The sequence below is a fragment of the Podarcis erhardii genome (assembly GCF_964252035.2).
Source record: "Podarcis erhardii genome assembly, chromosome: 5".
Classification (NCBI taxonomy): Eukaryota; Metazoa; Chordata; class Lepidosauria; order Squamata; family Lacertidae; genus Podarcis; species Podarcis erhardii.
In genome coordinates this window covers 11,483,213-11,502,478 of record NC_138509.1, presented here as the reverse complement: position 1 = coordinate 11,502,478, position 19,266 = coordinate 11,483,213, and the positions used below count along the sequence as shown (strand labels likewise).

General features: G+C 47.1%; 1 protein-coding gene across 2 annotated transcripts in view; it reads left to right on the top strand.

Moving 5' to 3' along the window:
• Positions 1 to 19,266, top strand: part of ARHGAP22 (Rho GTPase activating protein 22) — a 42,446-nt gene that overhangs the window by 9,800 nt on the left and 13,380 nt on the right. The window contains exons 2-4 of one of the 2 annotated variants that reach the window (XM_081864296.1): positions 1,182 to 1,381; positions 1,964 to 2,051; positions 10,834 to 10,944. In XM_081864296.1, the coding sequence (XP_081720422.1) occupies positions 1,182 to 1,381; positions 1,964 to 2,051; positions 10,834 to 10,944 (399 nt within the window). Of the gene's footprint in view, positions 1 to 1,181; positions 1,382 to 1,963; positions 2,052 to 10,833; positions 10,945 to 12,738; positions 13,070 to 19,266 lie in introns of those variants that run through there. The other variant, XM_081864297.1, reaches the window with a different exon arrangement.

Below are 19,266 nucleotides of genomic sequence, written 5' to 3'. Positions count from 1 at the left end.
CCCACGCTACACCACTGTGATCAGGGGTCCCTTTACCTTTACCCCTGCAAAATGGTTTCCCTCCGCACCAGCTGGCTTTCCTAGAAGCCTCTCAGAAGTCACTATGCAGACCATTAGGAATTATGTTCACATGATGGGGGGGGGTGTAAATATGTACATTTTTTTTTCTGGCGAAGGGTGTTAACAGAAATCGCTGGGTTCAAGCTGACCAAAAGTCCAGAGGTAGCATTATTACCAATTTACGATTGGGTGGAAGGTTCACAGGCGGTGAAGGACTTGCTCACAAATTTATTGACAGCTGCGCGAATTATGATAGCTAGGAAGTGGAAGGGGCAAGCAGAATATAAAATGGAAGAATGGTATAAAGAGGTGTGGGGTATAGCTATTAATGATATATCAATATGTGCCATTAAGGGAACACACAGGAGAAATGATTTTGAGGAGATATAGATGGTGTTTGTAGCATTTCTACTGTTAAAACGGAAAGGGCTCCAACCATCGCAAGAGGTGTTGAAATGTTGGGAGGTAGGACAGTAACAATGGAATGGTCTCGGTGGTGGGGTGCACATTTTTACAGTCATTTTTACAGATGCTTCAGGTTGCGTTTTTTCAGCTTACGGACCGCCGAAACCCGGAAGTACCAGAATGGGTTACTTCTGGGTTTTGGCAGTCGCACATGCGCAGAAGTGCTAAATCGTCTTTGCGCATGCGCAGAAGCACTGAATCGCAACCCGCGCGTGCACAGACGCACTGCTGCAGGTTGCGGACGTGCATCCCACACAGATCACGTTTGCAACCTGAGCGTTCACTGTATTCTTATTTATTTATGATTATTACTTTGTCAAAATATAATCATAATCATAGAAAAGAAAATTAATCCAATTTTTTTAAAAAAATTGTCTGTCAAAAAAAGGAGGGGTTATATAGCCATGAGGAATCCAGGAGGCTTGGGGTCGGTGTGGGGGCACCCTGCCTGTCAGATAAGGTGGGTGCCCCATCATTTGATTGATTGATTGATTGATTGATTGATTGATTGATTGATTTAGAAACTGCTGGCGTTAAAGTGTTTGGAGCACACTCTTGTAGATACAGATAAATATTCTGCCTTTGTCTTCCTTTGTGAATGATTTTTTTAAAAAATAAAAATGTGGATTTCTCCCGTCCCCCTCTCTTTTACTTAGACCGCTCCAAGAGCCTGGTGATGGGGGACCCCCCTGGGCTGCCCTGCCGGCCTTCCTCCCCCTGCCGACAAGAGCCAGCGCTGAAACGTGGCTGGCTGAAGAAGCAGAGAAGCATCATGAAGAACTGGCAGCAGCACTGGTTCGTCCTTCGTGGCGACCAGCTCCTGTACTATAAGAACGAGGATGAGGTCAAGCCACAGGTAAGGTGCCTCTGGGCTGGAAGTGAGGAAAAGTAGCCAGCAATCTGTGGAGGCCCTTGGTGGGTCTCCTGCCTGTGGTTGGTTGTGTGTCTGTGTGCTGCTTTAACCGTCTACATAAAGGATATTCTCTTGCACATCTGGCTGTGTCTGTTCTGTCGGGGGTTGCATAACTCCATGCCCTCCAACATTTCTCTGATGGAAACAGGGACATCCTAAAGAAAAGTGGGACATTCCAGGATAAAATCAGAAACCGGGATGGCTTCTGTAAATATGGGACCAGTCCCTGCAAAATAGGGACACTTGGAGGGTAGCTTTTGGATATATGGGGAGCTGAACGACCCTCTTTCTGTATGCTGTTTACCAGGCATAGGCAAACTCTGGCCCTCCAAATGTTTTGGAACTACAATTCCCATCATCCCTAGCTAACAGGACCAGTGGTCAGGAATGATGGCAATTGTAGTGTCAAAACATCTGGAGGGCCGGAGTTTGCCTATGCTCGCTGTTTACCTTCCACATTTACATTTCAAATATCTACTTCCCTTCTGTTCCCTGACTTTTTTCTGTTTTTTCTGCCAATTTCAGGGGTTTGTCCCTTTGCAAGGCAATCAGGTGCATGAAGTGGCCCCCAATCCTGAGGAGCCAGGGAAGTACCTCTTTGAAATTTCTGCAGGTAGGCTGCCTTTCGGTCTCCTTTGTCTTGATCGTATGGTTCCGATTTGATGATTGGAGCAGGGAAGTGGTGTAACTCCATGGTGGGGCATTTTAATTTTTAATTCTGATAGGAAATGCTCTGCAGGGGTCGCGAGGACAAAAAAAGGGGGGCTAAGGAAGGTCAAGGACGTGGGTTAAACCACAGAGCCTAGGGCTTGCCGATGAGAAGGTCGGCGGTTCGAATCCCCACAACAGGGTGAGCTCCCGTTGCTCGGTCCCTGCTCCTGCCAACCTAGCAGTTCGAAAGCACACCAGTGCTAGTAGATAAATAGGTATCGCTCCGGCGGGAAGGTAAACGGCATTTCCGTTCGCTGCTCTGCTTTGCCAGAAGCGGCTTAGTCATGCTGGTCACATGATCCGGAAGCTGTCTGCGGACAAACGCCGGCTCCCTCGGCCAGTAAAGCGAGATGAGCGCCGCAACCCCAGAGTCGGTCACGACTGGACATAATGGTCAGGGGTCCCTTTACCTTTAAGGAAGGTCAGTTGTGAGGGAGGGAAGGAGAAATGCCCCTCTTCTCATCTGAGAAATGTTAAGAGGGTATGAGATGCTTTAGAGGGATGCAGGTGGAGCTTTGGTCTAAACCATTGAGCCTCTTGGGCTTGCTGATCAGAAGGTCAGCGGTTCGAATCCCCATGACGGAGTGAGCTCCCGTTGCTCTGTCCCAGCCCCTGCCAACCTAGCAGTTCAAAAGCATGCCAGTGCAAGTAGATAAGTAGGTACCATTGTGGCGGGAAGGTAAACGGTGTTTCCGTGCACTCTGGTTTCTGTCACAGTGTTCCGTTGCACCAGAAGCGGTTTAGTCCTGCTGGCCACAGGACCCAGAAAGCTGTCTGTGGACAAACGCCTGTTCCCTCAGTTTGAAAGCGAGATGAGCACCACAACCCCATAGTCGCCTTTGACTGGACTTAACCGTCCAGGGGTCCTTTACCTTTACCTTTACCTTTACCTTTACCTATGAGATGTTTTAGACTACACCTTCCATCAGCCTAAGCTTGTTGTAGTTCAAAACACCCAGGAGACACCAAATTGACAGTGGCTGTCTTAAACATTGTTCCTGTTTTTGCTTGGATTCCTCTTGCCGTGATTATCTACAGGCCTACACCCTGGAGGAACTTGCTGTTTTGTAGCTACTCTTTAGCTGTCAGCAGGTTTCGAACAACAACTGTTGCGCTTGTTTTGATTCCAAACACCAGCGTGCTCTCTGCAAGAAGAGTCCGAGGACTCAGCTACCTTAGTCAAAATGCAGCATTATACAGCACCAGATGGCTGAACTCGCAACTCAATGATATTTTCAATTTACAACAGTTTTTTTTGCAGAGTGTTTTTTAATAGCTGCATAGATCTAGCCACACATGCACATCCATACAGGTTCATGCCAGAGTCAGTATTGCTATGCTAAAGCTAAGTATATAAAAGCAAAGATTGGAAGCCAAAATTGTGACACCAGGGACAACAAGCAAGTTAAGAAACCATGCAGGAATAAGCTAGAGTTTAGGAAGACCATGGGGCTCAAGCAGGGATCAGCTGGAACTCAAAGCCCTTTGTACTCTTGTCTGCCCCAAAGACTCCAATAACCAGTCAGTTCATGCAGTTACTTCACTGAGAAAGCCACTGCCTGAACATTGGTGGTTCACCACATGGGGGAACTGAGCACATAGCTATAGTCCAAGACAGCACTTTGATACCGGAATGTCCTTCTGGCGGTTCCCTCATTGCGAGAAGTGAGGTTACAGGGAACCAGGAAGAGGGCCTTCTCGGTAGTGGCACCCGCCCTGTGGAACACCCTCCCTTCAGATGTGAAGGAAATAAGCAGCTATCCTATCTTTAAAAGACATCTGAAGGCAGCCCTGTTCAGGGAAGCTTTTAATATTTAACACTGTACTGTTTTTAACACTTGATTGGGAGCCACCCAGAGTGGCTGGGTAACTCAGCCAGATGGGCAGGGTATAAATAAATTATTATTATTATTATTATTATTATGTTTGAAAATGTTACATGCTCCTATACAGTGGTACCTTGGTTCTCAAACTTAATCCATTCCGGAAGTCCGTTCCAAAACCAAAGCATTCCAGAACCAAAGGGCGCTTTCCCATAGAAAGTAATGCAAAATGGATTAATCCATTCCAGACTTTTAAAAACAACTCCTAAAACGGCACTTTAACATGGATTTTACTATCTAACGAGACCATTGATCCATAAAATGAAAGCGATAAACAATGTACTGCAGTCACACAATCAATCAATCAGCAGCTGAACTGGGTTCAACACAGTCACAAAAACAAAGCAAAAAGAGCCGCAAAAACAAAAACGCAAAATAAATAGCAAAAACAGACAGACCTCAGCATAGCACTCAAAATGGAAGCGTAACACTCAAAACAGAGCACATTCGGCTTCCAAAAAAAGTTCGCAACCGGAACACTTACTTCTGGGTTTGCAGTGTTTGGGTTCCAAGTTCTTTGAGTACCAAGGCGTTTGAGAATCAAGGTACCACTGTAGTTATCTCACAGCTGACCACAGAACTGCATGGCTTTCTATTCTCATTACAAAAAGGAACCTGTGCTTAGAGGCTTGCCTCCACACCTGGGTGCCCCCAAATGTAATGTTTTATCACCCTGGTAGGTAGGGGTGGTTGTGGTTGTTGTTTTAGTGTTTCTTTTTCAGGAATATAGTGAGGTATTTTGAGCGGCAATCACCTAGCATTTTGCAGCTGTGGCTCTCCTCACAGGTAAAGGTAAAAGGACCCCTGACCATTAGGTCCAGTTGTGACCGACTCTGGGGTTGTGGCGCTCATCTTGCTTTATTGGCCGAGAGAGCCGCTGTACAGCTTCCGGGACATGTGGCCAGCATGGCTAAGCCACTTCTGGCGAACCAGAGCAGCGCACGGAAATGTCCTTTACCTTCCCACCGGAGTGGTACCTATTTATCTACTTGCACTTTGATGTGCTTCCGAACTGCTAGGTTGGCAGGAGCAGGGCCCGAGCAACGGGAGCTCACCCCGTCGCGGGGATTCGAACCACCAATCTTTTAATCAGCAAGTCCTAGGCTCTGCGGTTTAACCCACAGTGCCACCCGCGTCCCTCACAGTTACCAGGGGCCAAATCTCACTGGGGCAAATGGATTTACTTGGAAGCAAGCTTTGAGCCGAGTTCAACATTAATAGGTATGATAACCGCCAGCAATTAGCCCTTAATACTTTTCCATTGGACCACCACCACCCTGTTTTCCCTTTCTTCACAGCCCTGTTTGCAGGGTGTGCAAGAGAACCAGACAATAATTTCAAGGTTTTCTGTTTTTTTAAGAGATGTGCTGAGCTCTGTTAGAGCATTCTCATGCCACTCCCATTACTGAACAGACTCTGTGATCACATTTGCATTGCACAGTAATTTGCTTCCATTATTCTCCTTCTTGAGCTCCCGAGAGTTTAATTGACTCAAGCGAGCTGTGGCTTACTTGACAGCGTGAGCCCCGGGGCGTCATCAGGGATAATTGGGGGGTGTAAGTTCCGGGGTACTTACTTGTGCACATGATAAAGTGATCCACTCACGGCGGCAGCAACCAAATGATTACCGTGCAGCTGCCATTAAATGCTTCAATTACTAGCTAACATTTGCACCTAGGTTTAATTAACTGCACTGGCGAATAAGCTTGACTCGGCTTCCTGAATTAGGTTACAACCACCAATTTTCGCTGCAGCCCAAGTACCGTAACAATATAGAGTGCTTCTGAATGGGTGCATGTGGTTTTTTTTATAGCATCAGTGCTCAGCATACATGCAAAGTTTTTTGCAGTGCCCGCGCAACCTCATCACTGACATCAAAATGCTAGCTCATTCCACACAAACACCCTTTAATCCAGATTTTCCTTCTCTGGTGGTTTTTTTAAAAACCTATTGCCAGAAACCTTTTGACAGCATTATAAAGGTAAATGTCCCTACTTACTACTTAGGGCTGCCTATTTTAACCCATGCTAAAATAGCATTTTAACCAGGCAGGTCCTGGCAATCCACTAAAGTAATAACAAAAACAACATGCAAATATCTTTGAAGATATATGTAGGGCACTTATATGACCTGCTTGCACGCAGACACACCTTTATAAGACATTGTAAAAAAAAGGCCTTCTCTCTTTAGCCAGACAAGAATTTGATAGGAAGGTGTGAGGATGTATATTTGTTACCACACATTTCATCTGCAATCTGCTGGTGACTGCGTTCACCCTGGGATGTCACTACTTTAGTATATTCCAAGCTTGAGGATGCTTTTCATTCCTGCAAGAGGCAGGGACATTTTGAGTGCCTGCGAATTTTCATCAGGCTTGTATCTACAGGGGACCTGACTCCCACGGGAGCTCTTCTGGAAATTTTAGCTCTCGCTTTTTAAAAAATGACAATCGTTGAGCTCTTTTCCTTTCGGGGAAGTGAGGGGGAAAGTGCAAGCAGAAGGATACTTTCTCATTGCCCCTGAAGAGATAGGGAAACAGAAAAAGCACTTCTCCTGTTAACCTCTTACTGACTGGGCTCATTCCCATATGCCCTGCTCCATAAACATTCTCTGCCTATCCTTTTCTTCTTACTTACTGCCCTGTAAGGCCAGCAGCAACAACTGAGAGCGGTTGGCAGAAAAGCTGAGCTCAATCTATCCTATTTTGGAACTGCCCCCTCTGCTTCTAGCGGGGAAACTTGTCTCAAGAGTAGGCTGGTCCATGGAAGGTGAAGTCCAGGAGGAGAACAATGAGTGCTCCGCCGGGTATTTAACCATCCATCCATTGCACTCCATCTTGCTTTGCATGGGTACATCTGGGCATGTGCAAAAAGACTTCCATTCACCAGTGACTGAGTCAATCTCTGGCTTCATCTCATCTGGAATCTGGGATTAGCACTAAGCCTCAGAACTTCCAGACATGGGGCTAAGTCCATCCCTTGTCTTGACATGGTATCAAGAGAAACTGCAAAGATGTTTGAGGTAGCTCAGTCAGTAGAGCACGGGACTCTGGATCTATGGGTCGTCTGGTTCGAGCCCCACATTGGGCAAAAGATTCCTGCAATGCAGAGGACTGGACTAGATAACCCTTGGCATCCCTTCCAGCTCTATGATTCTATGACACCAAAGCCACTTCCACCTTATGAAGGAGGTGGGGTTACGGGCTTCACGGCCCCACCACGCGCGCGGTGGGTGAAGGCCAGCCCTCGCGCGATTGGGGGGATTCCCAGCTGTGCCACCCCCTGGCAGGCCGATCGGCCAGTTCAGGGGGCGTAGCCTGCCCTATAAAGGCAGGACGCGGCCGGGGAATCCCCCCCTTTGCTGCTCATCAGCTGTTCCTGTTTTTCCCCACCCTCCCGCCCTATAAGGTTTCCATTCTTTGACCTTGCTATGGACTTTGGTTGGTGGCCATCAAGGGGCCTGGTAGGAATTTTTCCACTTGGCAAATTGGCACCAGCCACTTGGTTTTCCACCTATCTCATAGCAAACTGTCACAACTTTCTTGGTAATGGTGGTTAGACATGGGTATTGTTCTGTAGATGGAAGAGGGGAGGTAGCATCATCACCCGCCCTGCATATCAAAGGGTAGTCTGTTAATGGATTCAAGGGGACGTGGCCTGGGGAGGTGAGGGCCTAAGGCACGCCCCCTGTTGGTGACCCCTGGGGGGAGTCCTAGTTGATATGTAACAGCAGGATTCCCCCTACTGGTGGTTAACCCTTCCCGGACTTCAAGCAGACGGGCTGAAGTCGGATATAGTCGCTTAGGACCAATGCCTAAGCCAATACCACTCATCACCTGTACCCAATAAAGTCGTGGCCTTTTTTAGCCCATTAACCGTAATAATTGTGTCATGTGTCATTATTTCCACGGCAGGGGAGAAACAAACCATGCAACTGCCTTCCCCTCTCCCACCCCCAAGCCCTCCTTATCACATGTAAATGACAGCAGGGGCAAATGGGGGGGAGAGTTGAGGTGCTTTTGGGGGAGAGCATAATGCTGTCAAAGGAGGGACATGGGTAGCGCTGTGGGTTAAACCACAGAGCCTAGGACTTGCCGATCAGAAGGTCGGTGGTTCAAATCCCCGCGACGGAGTGAGCTCCCGTTGCTCAGTCCCTGCTCCTAGCAGTTCGAAAGCACGTCAAAGTGCAAGTAGATAAATAGGTACCGCTCCGGCGGGAAGGTAAACGGCATTTCCGTGCGCTGCTCTGGTTCGCCACAACCAGCTTAGTCATCCTGGCCACATTACCTGGAAGCTGGCTCCCTCGGCCAATAAAGCGAGATGAGTGTCGCAACCCCAGAGTCAGTCACGACTGGACCTAATGGTCAGGGGTCCCTTTACCTTTAAGTAGTAAGTCCAATCAGGTGTTGCTCATAGACATTCTAGCTTTTTAATCCTGGCTAATCAATCCATTTCAGCATGGGAAGACTAGGAAGAATTTTGTCAGCTGTGCAGACTAGAATAACAATACAAGTTTGGGGTTTGCTTTGTTGTCTTGTTCAAAGCTGGCTCAACATTTCGCACAGGGAGGCAATTGTCTCTCTGGCAGTAGATGCTGGGGAGCAGAAGTGGCAGCTCCCCCCCCCATTTTTCCCAAGTTACCCCAACCATTCCCCTCTCTCGGAGATCAGAGCTATGAGTGCATAGGCCATTTACCCCCTAAACTAGCCTGCTCTTGGGGTCACAGGAAGAAGCCATCCTATTGCCAGTGTTGAGTAAGATTTGACACCCCCCATTGTCCCAAACCCCTGGCTTACCTGGCAGCCAATTAGTGTGCCAAGTTCAAAATCCAAGGGTCGATCCACACAAGCAAAGTCCAAAGGTCAGGAAACGAGGTTCCGGGTCAATCCAAGTAGCCAAGTCTGAAGTCCAGCAGTCAGGATACAGTCCAGAGTCAACCCCAAAGCACAGTCCCATGGAGGTCCAGGAGCATCCAAGACAAGGTCCCTCAACATGGGCAGTCGAGCAGACGTACTGAGCATGCTCATTACAGCATCTGGGCTTGATGAGGCAGGTGAGCCTCACCTGTTCTAAGCCTACTCCAGCTGAGGAATCACACGCCTCCTCCCAGAACTAGTGAGCCTCACCTGGCCAGCTTTGTCTCCAACAATACAATGTCTTCAACCAGCCCTGGCCTTGCTATGCTTACTTCCTGAAGTATATAGGGACAGCAGGGGTTGGGGGGAATGCGGAGATAATGTGACCATCAGCCCTCAGAACACAAATCTCTCCTGTCAGGAATTCGCTGGAGCTGTTTTCCACTGTGAATGCAGATGGATATTTCCAGACATATGCCGAGCTGCCATGCTTCTAAGATTAAGGGAGGATATTAGGCCAGTCTTCATCATCATTAATAATAATAATAATAATAATAATAATAATAATAATAATTTTGACATCTTCAATGAAAGTTCAAAAAATACATAATTATATGTGCACTAAACATGGTGAGGCTTCTTCTTCTTCTTCTTCTTCATCAATAAAAGAGAAAAAAGAAGGGGGGAGAAACAGCCCCCATGTATAAGGGAAAATAAAAGAGGACGGATGGACCCAAAACTGTATACTTTACAATGTTGTTCTGGTACTTCACCAGATCTTAACCAATTACAGAACAGTGGTACCTCAGGTTACATATGCTTCAGGTTACAGACTCCGTTAACCCAGAAATAGTGCTTCAGGTTAAGAACTTTCTTCAGGATGAGAACAGAAATCGTGCTCCGGTGGCGCGGCGGCAGCAGGAGGCCCCATTAGCTAAAATGGTGCTTCAGGTTAAGAACAGTTTCAGGTTAAGAACGGACCTCCGGAACGAATTACGTACTTAACCTGAGGTACCACTGTATTTGTAAGAATTACAGTATTACATGTGGCAATACACATTTGTAAAAATGGATTCCAAATATAGTCATTTGTTGTTGTTTAGTCGTTTAGTCGTGTCCGACTCTTTGTGACCCCATGGACCAGAGCACGCCAGGCACCCCTGTCTTCCGCTGCCTCCCGCAGTTCGGTCAAACTCATGCTGGTAGCTTCGAGAACACTGTCCAACCATCTCGTCCTCTGTCGTACCTTCTCCTTGTGCCCTCCATCTTTCCCAACATCAGGGTCTTTTCCAGGGAGTCTTCTCTTCTCATGAGGTGGCCAAAGTATTGGAGCCTCAGCTTCACGATCTGTCCTTTCAGGTCATACCTCGGGTTAAAGACGCTTCAGGTTAAATCTTTTCAGGTTGTGTCCCGTGGTGACCAGGAAGTACCGGAAAGGGTTACTTCCGGGTTTCGCCACTCACGCATGCGCAGACGCTCAAAATGACGTCATGTGCATGCGCAGAAGCAACAAATCGCGACCCGGACATGCGCAGACACGGGTTGCGTTCTACTCAGGTTGCGAACAGGGCTCGGGAACGGATCCTGTTCACAACCAGAGGTACCACTGTGCCATTGAATTTGTCCATGGCAAGTCTGCGTTTATATGCAAGTTGCTCATACGAAGCGAGTTTGTATAAATCTTCAATCCAATTGTAGAAGTGAGCCGCATTTTTATTTTTCCAATTCATCAGTTATCAGTCTTTTTACTATGGTAAGGGTGTGGAGAGTCCATTCATATTGACCTTTTGTAAGGTCCCATGTGCTGGATATATAATTCAAGAGTTTTGAGCTTGACATTAAACACTATATATCAAATGAAGCACTATATACCAGTATTTATACCAAGGATGAGTAGAACTTACGTTCTGAATGCAGATGGTAACAGAAGTGCGTCTTCTTTCCAGGTGGCACAGCAGGTCGGGATAAAGCCTTCTTGTTCATGGCTAGCTCCCAGAATGATATGGAAGATTGGGTGAAAGCTATACGGCGGGTAATATGGACACCATTCACTGGAGGTATGAGTCACAGCTCTTATTCACATAACCTAAATCCCTTTCTCTCAGGGTAATGTAGCAAATTGGTCTGAGGCTCAACATCAACAAAATGAAGATCATGGCCACTGGTCCCATCACCTCCTGGCAAATAGAAGGGGAAGAAATGGAGGCAGTGAGAGATTTTACTTTCTTGGGCTCCATGATCACTGCAGATGGTGACAGCAGCCACGAAATTAAAAGACGCCTGCTTCTTGGGAGGAAAGCGATGACAAACCTAGACAGCATCCTAAAAAGCAGAGACACCTTGCCGACAAAGGTCCGTATAATTAAAGCTATGGTTTTCCAGTAGTGATGTATGGAAGTGAGAGTTGGACTATAAAGAAGGCTGATCCCCGAAGAATTGATGCTTTTGAATTCTGGTGCTGGAGGAGACTCTTGAGAGTCCCATGGACTGCAAGAAGATCAAACCTATCAATTCTGAAGGAAATCAGCCCTGAGTGCTCACTGGAAGGACAGATCATGAAGCTGAGGCTCCAATACTTTGGCCACGTCATGAGAAGAGAAGACTCCCTGGAAAAGACCCTGATGTTGGGAAAGATGGAGGGCACAAGGAGAAGGGGATGACAGAGGACGAGATGGTTGGACAGTGTTCTTGGTAGTAAGATCTGTTTGACAATTAAATGAACTTAGAAGGTGGTGGACTCTCCTTCCTTGGATGTTTTTGAAGCAGAGGTTGGATGGCCATCTGTCAGGGATGCTTCAGCTGAGATTCCTGCATTGCATGGGATTGGATGAGATGATCCTTGGGATCCCTTCGAACTCTACACTTAGTGCTCTCCAAACGTTTTGAACTACAGATCCCATTATGCATGCCCACTGGCCATGTTAGTTGGAGCTGATGGTAGTTGCAGTCCAGAATAGCTGGAGGGCACCAGTTTGGGAAAGGCCGGATTAGGAAATCTAGGTGCTTACAGTAACTTGCATGGTGAAACTTGCCTTTTCAATCCAGTGGAATTCTACCTAGTCAAACCTTTGATACTTTCAGCAACCAGGTGATTGTGCCTACTGTACTTCTGCTTGATATTTCTGAGCCTCTGAGGCCATGAAGAAACTTGGAGTCAATTTGTGCTTCTCTACATGACTGAGAAGGGATGCGGGTGGCGCTAGGGATGCGGGTGGCACTGTGGGTTAAACCACAGAGCCTAGAACTTGCCGATCAGAAGGTCGGTGGTTCGAATCCCCGCGACAGGGTGAGCTCCCGTTGCTCTGTCCCTGCTCCTGCCAACCTAGCAGTTCGAAAGCACGTCAAAGTGCAAGTAGATAAATAGGTACCACTCTGGCAGGAAGGTAAACGGCGTTTCCGTGCGCTGCTCTGGTTCGCCAGAAGCTGCTTAGTCATGCTGGCCACATGACCCGGAAGCTGTACGCCGGCTCCCTCGGCCAATAAAGCGAGATGAGTGCCGCAACCCCAGAGTCGGCTGCGACTGGACCTAATGGTCAGGGGTCCCTTTACCTTTACATGACCGAGAAAAAGCCTCTGTTGACGGAAGGCATTAAGCTGATGCCTGGCAGGCAGCAGCGCTCAGGCAGCCCAGGAATGTTTCACTGGACGGGACAGACAGCATGGCATGATGCCGACTGCATGCTTCTGGAAGTCATCAAGAAGATCTCTGATAAGACCCTGAATTTCATACTCAGCCCACGGAGGAGACATTTGTTAAAACCTGTGACCCAGACTGAGTTGCTGTTTACCTTGGCTGCAACTGGGAGGAGTGCAGAGAGTGGGCAAGACCCTACCTGCCTTGTCTCCCTTGCCGCTGCATTGGAAGCTAGCGAGTTCCCCGTTTTCATTGGATATTTCAAATGCTTTAGCAACAAGTCATAATTAATGCCGAGCGAGTCGTGGCGCTGAGGCCAGATGTGCTGCAGCGATTTAATCCTCTGCAGCTGGAGGGGGGCTGTGAGGCTGCTCTCCGTGTTGCAGCCGAGGCCTTGTGGGCAACAGGGGCTGCGGGGGGACTCAGAATGTGTCTAATGCCTGGAGTCAAGACCTTCCTCCTCTGCCGCTCCTGCGCCATCACGTTGCCAGACTTCTGCTGGATGTTGGGAAGCTGCCATGCGCCCAAGTGCTGCGCCACAACCAGAGGTAAGGTGCAGGGGGAAAGCCGCAGTCGTTTCTCAGATGGCAAAGCTTGCAAGGTCAGGGAGGGGCTCGGAGCTTCTGCTGAAGGCTTCCCTTCAATGGAGAATTGAGGGCCAGCATTTTGTATGTGCGGCTCAAACTCATGAGTGAAAGATGGCTGCAGGGCAACGGCGATGTAGGAATCTCCAGCTCTGCGGTTGTCTTGGCCATCAAACCTGGATGAATTCCATGGGTCTTTCTGGGCCTTATTTATCAAACTCTATTTACTCCTGCAGATGCGGGTGGCACTGTGCATTAAACCACAGAGCCTGGGACTTGCTGATCAGAAGGTCAGCGGTTTGAATCCCCGCAACAGGGTGAGCTCCCGTTGCTTGGTCCCTGCTCCTGCCAACCTAGCCGTACGAAAGCACGTCAAAGTGCAAGTAGATAAATAGGTACCACTCCGGTGGGAAGGTAAACGCCGTTTCCGTGCACTGCTCTGGTTTGCCAGAAGCGGCTTAGTCATGCTGGCCACATGACCCGGAAGCTGTATGCCGGCTCCCTCGGCCAATAAAGTGAGATGAGCGCCGCAACCCCAGAGTCAGCCACGACTGGACCTAATGGTCAGGGGTCCCTTTACCTTTACTATTTACTCCTGCACTGCAAGGAGGTTGGACTAGATGACCCTAAGGGTCCCTTCCAACTCCACAATTTTATGATTTTAAGCCACTGATCATCAGGCCACCAATATAGGGTTGTTGTGTTTTTTCCCATCAGACTGAAAGGTTTGGATGAAAGTGCTGGTTCTGCCTGTATGCACATGTTGTGCTGGCTGGTTTTGCGATTAGGATGCCGATACGATTGTGTTTACATGTGACCTGTATTCAGCAGCGCAGCTGAGCCTTAAAACTGCCCATTCATCCTGCCACACACACACACAGGAAAGTGTCCCAGTGTAACCAACACACACAAAGAAATATAGAAAGCGAAGAAGTGAGAGCTTGCTGAAATGAGCATAAATACACAAATGGTCCATCTGATAAGATATTGAGCAGCTTTACACACACACACATACGCCAACACAGGAAAATTTGCCTAGATTAACTATTTACATTTGTATCAGTTGAAAATGTGCTTTCATGAAAGTGCAAATGTGTTACTTTCTGCTCTTTTGAGGGCTTGCCGATGTGCGACGGGCAAACCAGAAAGTGCATGATGACTTTGTCTCCCTGAACATGTGTGAACCAGAAGCTCTCGCAAGGAATGCAATCCTACCATCTGGGCAGATGGATGAAACCAACCAACGAATGTATTTTACGTTTTCAGAATTTCGACTCTTGTCTTTGAAGCTGGTGTTGAATTAGGGATTTGTGACGCACTCCAAATATTCCCCCCACCCCCCGTCCTCAACATGTTCAGACTTTGTTCTGCTAAGCATTTATTGAGTAACTTATCCCAGCTGGAGAGAGAACCTTTCTCCCCCTCCTACAGTTACAGGATAATTTTGTTTTCTCCACTCAAAGTTATGTTTGCAAGGGCTGTTTAAGAAACAGGCAGCTTGTCTATAGGCATATCTTCTTCCTGCATCAGGTGTGCTGACTTGAGAGCCTGCTTGTCTGTTGAACCTTAGAAGATAGCGATGGAAACCTAGCAAGCCATTTTTATTGCTCTTAAACCGAGCCAAACACCTGGCTTCGTAAGGAGGGAAGAAGCTCCAGAAAATAAGTTAACTGTTTAGTTCCCATGCATCAGCCAGAGTGGTGCATGCTCTAGCTATCTCCCGCTTGGACTACTGCAATGCGCTCTACGTGGGGCTACCTTTGAAGGTGACCCGGAAACTACAACTAATCCAGAATGCGGCAGCTAGACTGGTGACTGGGGGCGGCCGCCGAAACCACATAACACCAGTCCTACATTGGCTCCCAGTAGGTTTCCAAGCACAATTCAAAGTGTTGGTGTTGACCTTTAAAGCCCTAAACGGCCTCGGCCCAGTATACCTGAAGGAGCGTCTCCACCCCCATCGTTCAGCCCAGACACTGAGGTCCAGCGCCGAGGGCCTTCTGGAGGTTCCCTCATTGCGAGAAGCAAAGCTACAGGGAACCAGGCAGAGGGCCTTCTCGGTAGTGGCGCCCGCCCTGTGGAACGCCCTCCCATCAGATGTCAAAGAGATAAACAACTACCTGACTTTTAGAAGACATCTTAAGGCAGCCTTGTTCAGGGAAGTTTTTAATGTGTGACATTTTAGTGTATTTTTGGTCTCTGTGGAAGCCACCCAGAGTGGCTGGGGAAACCCAGCCAGATGGGTGGGGTACAAATAATAAATTATTATTGTTGTTGTTGTTGTTGTTGCCTTTTCCTTGAGCTTTTCTATGACTGACAAGCAAACTCTTGGATGTATGGTACACGTTAAGCTGCCGGATAATGCCCAGAATTGGACACAAGAATTCTAGATCAGATGGACCAATGGGCTGGCCTGCTCAAGGCAGCATTTTCCATCTTTGAACACTTTTTGTGGCCTTGTCATTTTCCAACGGTTTTAGGTGTGGCAGCTATTCTGCGCTACGCCAAGCTCCCAGCGGGTGCCCATTTGTGACTGGCATCTGCCACCCCAGAAGTTTGGTGACCACTAGGCTACTCTGTCAATTCTTTGCCAGCAAGTTCCCAGTTCAGAATCCTCTCCGCACAACTTTTCTCCCATGGGGTGTTAAGTGCATTCTGCTTACGGACATCCCCAACCATACCTGCAGAGGCTTGTTAAATGCATTCTGCATTTAGGTCCTCATGAGGAAATAGCCATGGAGAGGAAGATTTGGAGCCCAGAAACAGTGGGCGAAGCAAATTTCCCTTTCCCTTCCTGCTTCTCCAATCCCAATGGCTTTTCCAGTTCCAGGTGTGGTGTTGAGAAGCTTACACACCCCTCTGCAAATAGGACACTTTGTTTAGCCCTACATTTAGTGCTGTGCCTGCATTAGCTGATTATCGGAGAGGAACGTCGTGCGACCAGAAGAGACCATTTCAAGCTCAGTTGCTTAGAGCAGAGTTTCCCAACCTTGTGCCTCCAGCTGTTTTTGAACTACAACTCCCATCATCCCTGACTAGCAAGACCAGTGGCAAGGGATGATGGGAATTGTAGTCCAAAACAGCTGGAGGCACAAGGTTGGGAAACACTGGCTTAGAGCATGGTGCTGATAACCCCAAGGTTGCAAGTTCAATCTCCTTATGGAACAGCTGCATATTCCTGCATTGCATGGAGCTGGAGTAGATCAGGCTTCCTCAACCTCGGCCCTCCAGATGTTTTTGACCTACAACTCCCATGATCCCTAGCTAGCAGGACTGGTGGTCATGGATGATGGGAATTGTAGTCCCAAAGCATCTGGAGGGCCGAGGTTGAGGAAGCCTGGACTAAATGATTCCTCTGGTTCCAAGACCATTGATCCATCTAGGTTGGTATTGTCCACACTTAGTGACAACAGCTCTCTAGGTTTTGGACATGCCCAACCATATCTGGAGAGGCTTGGGACAGGACCTGAGACTTTCCATTAGTAGGACCCGTTTGCTGAATCTGGCCCCAAGTCTTTGAGTGGTAGTTGAAGTCCTACTGAGAGTAGAACCTATTGAAATGCATGGGCCTCACGCAGTCATCATGTTCATTAATTTCAGTGGGTAAAACTTGGTTGAATGCCACCCTTTGCGATTATTTCAGCATAGGTACTTCCAGTTCTTTTGCAGCTACTTTTCTTTGCAATGCTACAGTAGGTGAGTCTGTGGAACGGGTCCAGAAGCTTCTTGATCAGATGCCTGAGGCACTCTGGTGTTTCAGTAGAATCATTTTGCTCTAGAGGGACAGATACTCTGAAATGAGAGCTAGATGTTCTAAAGTGCATCTGAGTCTAGGGACGGAATTCAGTAGAGAAATCAGAGTACAAACGCTTTTTTTTTTTTTTTGAATAATTTTTTTATTAAGGTTTTAAAGATTACAGAAAAAAGAGAAAATAATAACAATCAAAAAAGAAAAAAGAAAAAAATACATATATAAAAAGAAAAAACATCATCAAAAGTCAAAAAACAGAAGAAAAAAGATAAAAAACAAGTCAAACCTGTACATCACTTACTTACATTCACTTATTTCCTTGACCTCCTCACGCCTCCCATTTTTGTATTCTAGTTCAATTTGTTATTTCAGCAAATCCTTCCAACCTTATTTTTATCTTAATAATTTGTCTTAATATACTATCATTTTACATTCTCTCTTTCACCAACTCATTTTAACTTAATCCTTTATGTCATTTCTACTAAAACCACATAATTTTCTTTTCCCAACATCTTTCTAGCAATCCTTAATTTTACAATATTTTTGAAGATAAACTATTATATTTTGAAGATAACAATCTTCTTCCACCAACTCTTCTCCTTGGTCCCGGATTCTGCCAGTCATCTCAGCCAGTTCCATGTACTCCATCACCTTCATCTGCCATTCTTCCCGGGTGGGTAGATCTTGTGTCTTCCCAGAGTACAAACGCTTTTTCTACACTGTCCATGAAGGTGCTTGGTGGTAGGAAAGGAATATTTGTTCGGAGTTTTTTCCACATTTCGTGTAATCCTAATCTGGCAAAAGGGACACAGGTGCCGCTGTGGGTTAAACCACAGAGCCTAGGACTTGCCGATCAGAAGGTCGGCAGTTCGAATCCCCGCAACAGGGTGAGCTCCCATTGCTCGGTCCCTGCTCCTGCCAACCTAGTAGTTGGAAAGCACGTCAAAGGGCAAGTAGATAAATAGGTACCGCTCCGGCAGGAACGTAAACAGCGTTTCTGTGCGCTGCTCTGGTTCGCCAGAAGCGGCTTAGTCATGCTGGCCACATGACCCGGAAGCTGTACGCCGGCTCCCTCGGCCAATAAAGCAAGATGAGCGCCGCAACCCCAGAGTCAGCCACGACTGGACCTAATGGTCAGGGGTCCCTTTACCTTTAATCTGGCAAAATGCTCCATCAGGTAATGTGAAAGGAAGCAAGCTCGTAAATAATAACAGCATGGATTATAGCATTTACAGTGTCCACATGCATTATCTTAATACAACCCTTACCACAACCTCCTAAAGTTAGGTCGCTATTAATATCTTCATGCTGTAAGGGGCGGTGGGGTGGAGGGTGGGCTGAGATAGAATAGTTTGCCTGAGGCCACCTAGTGAGTTTAAAGCAGAGGCAACATTCCGTCAGGACTTCCTGGTTCGTTGTTAGCCTGTTATACCAGCTCTCTCTCATGCACTGAGGCTAGAGTGCCAAAGAATTTCCTTTCCTTGGTTAAGACCTGTTTGCCTCTGGTTCATCTGACGACATATTCTAGTCTTTGGAGACTTTTACCAGAGTGGAGGATCACAAACACCTTTGGTGCAATTGTTCCACAGAAGTAGCCAGTATGCTTTGTTACTTCCAAGTTACGGCAGGTGTTGGAGAAACAAGGCTTTGTCATTCTCTCTGATGTGTGTAAAGCATGGGTAGGCAAACTAAGGCCCAGGGGCCAGATCCGGCCCAATCGCCTTCTAAATCCAGCCTGCGGACCGTCTGGGAATCAGTGTGTTTTTACATGCGTAGAATGTGTGCTTTTCTTTAAAATGCATCTCTGGGTTATTTGTGGGGCATAGGAATTCATTCATACAGTGGTACCTCAGGTTAAGTACTTAATTTGTTCCGGAGGTCCGTACTTAACCTGAAACTGTTCTTAACCTGAAGCACCACTTTAGCTAATGGGGCCTCCTGCTGCCGCCGCACTGCCGGAGCACGATTTCTCATCGTTTGAGCACGAGCACAAAGTTCTCATCCTGAAGCAAAGTTCTTAACCTGAAGCAATATTTCTGAGTTAGCGGAGTCTGTAACCTGAAGCGTATGTAACCCAAGGTACCACTGTATTTCTCTTCCACTATCTGTATTTTATGGAATAGGTTTGATAACATGCCACAAACAGCTGTTGTGGCATTTACAAGGTACATGGTCCACAATTGAATAGGGCAAATTCGTAACCTCTCTCTAGGCTTAAGTATTCTTAGACAATATTTCTTAATAATATCGTTTATAGCAGTTAACACAAACAAGAAAACTGCTGTAACTGGTGAGGAATCACAGATATGAATGAACCTAATCCTTTCAGGACTTGTCAATTATGCACCTTTATTTAGAAAGTGATTGGTCTATTCTAGCAAGTTTTTTTTTGAATCCTTAGTTGGTCCTC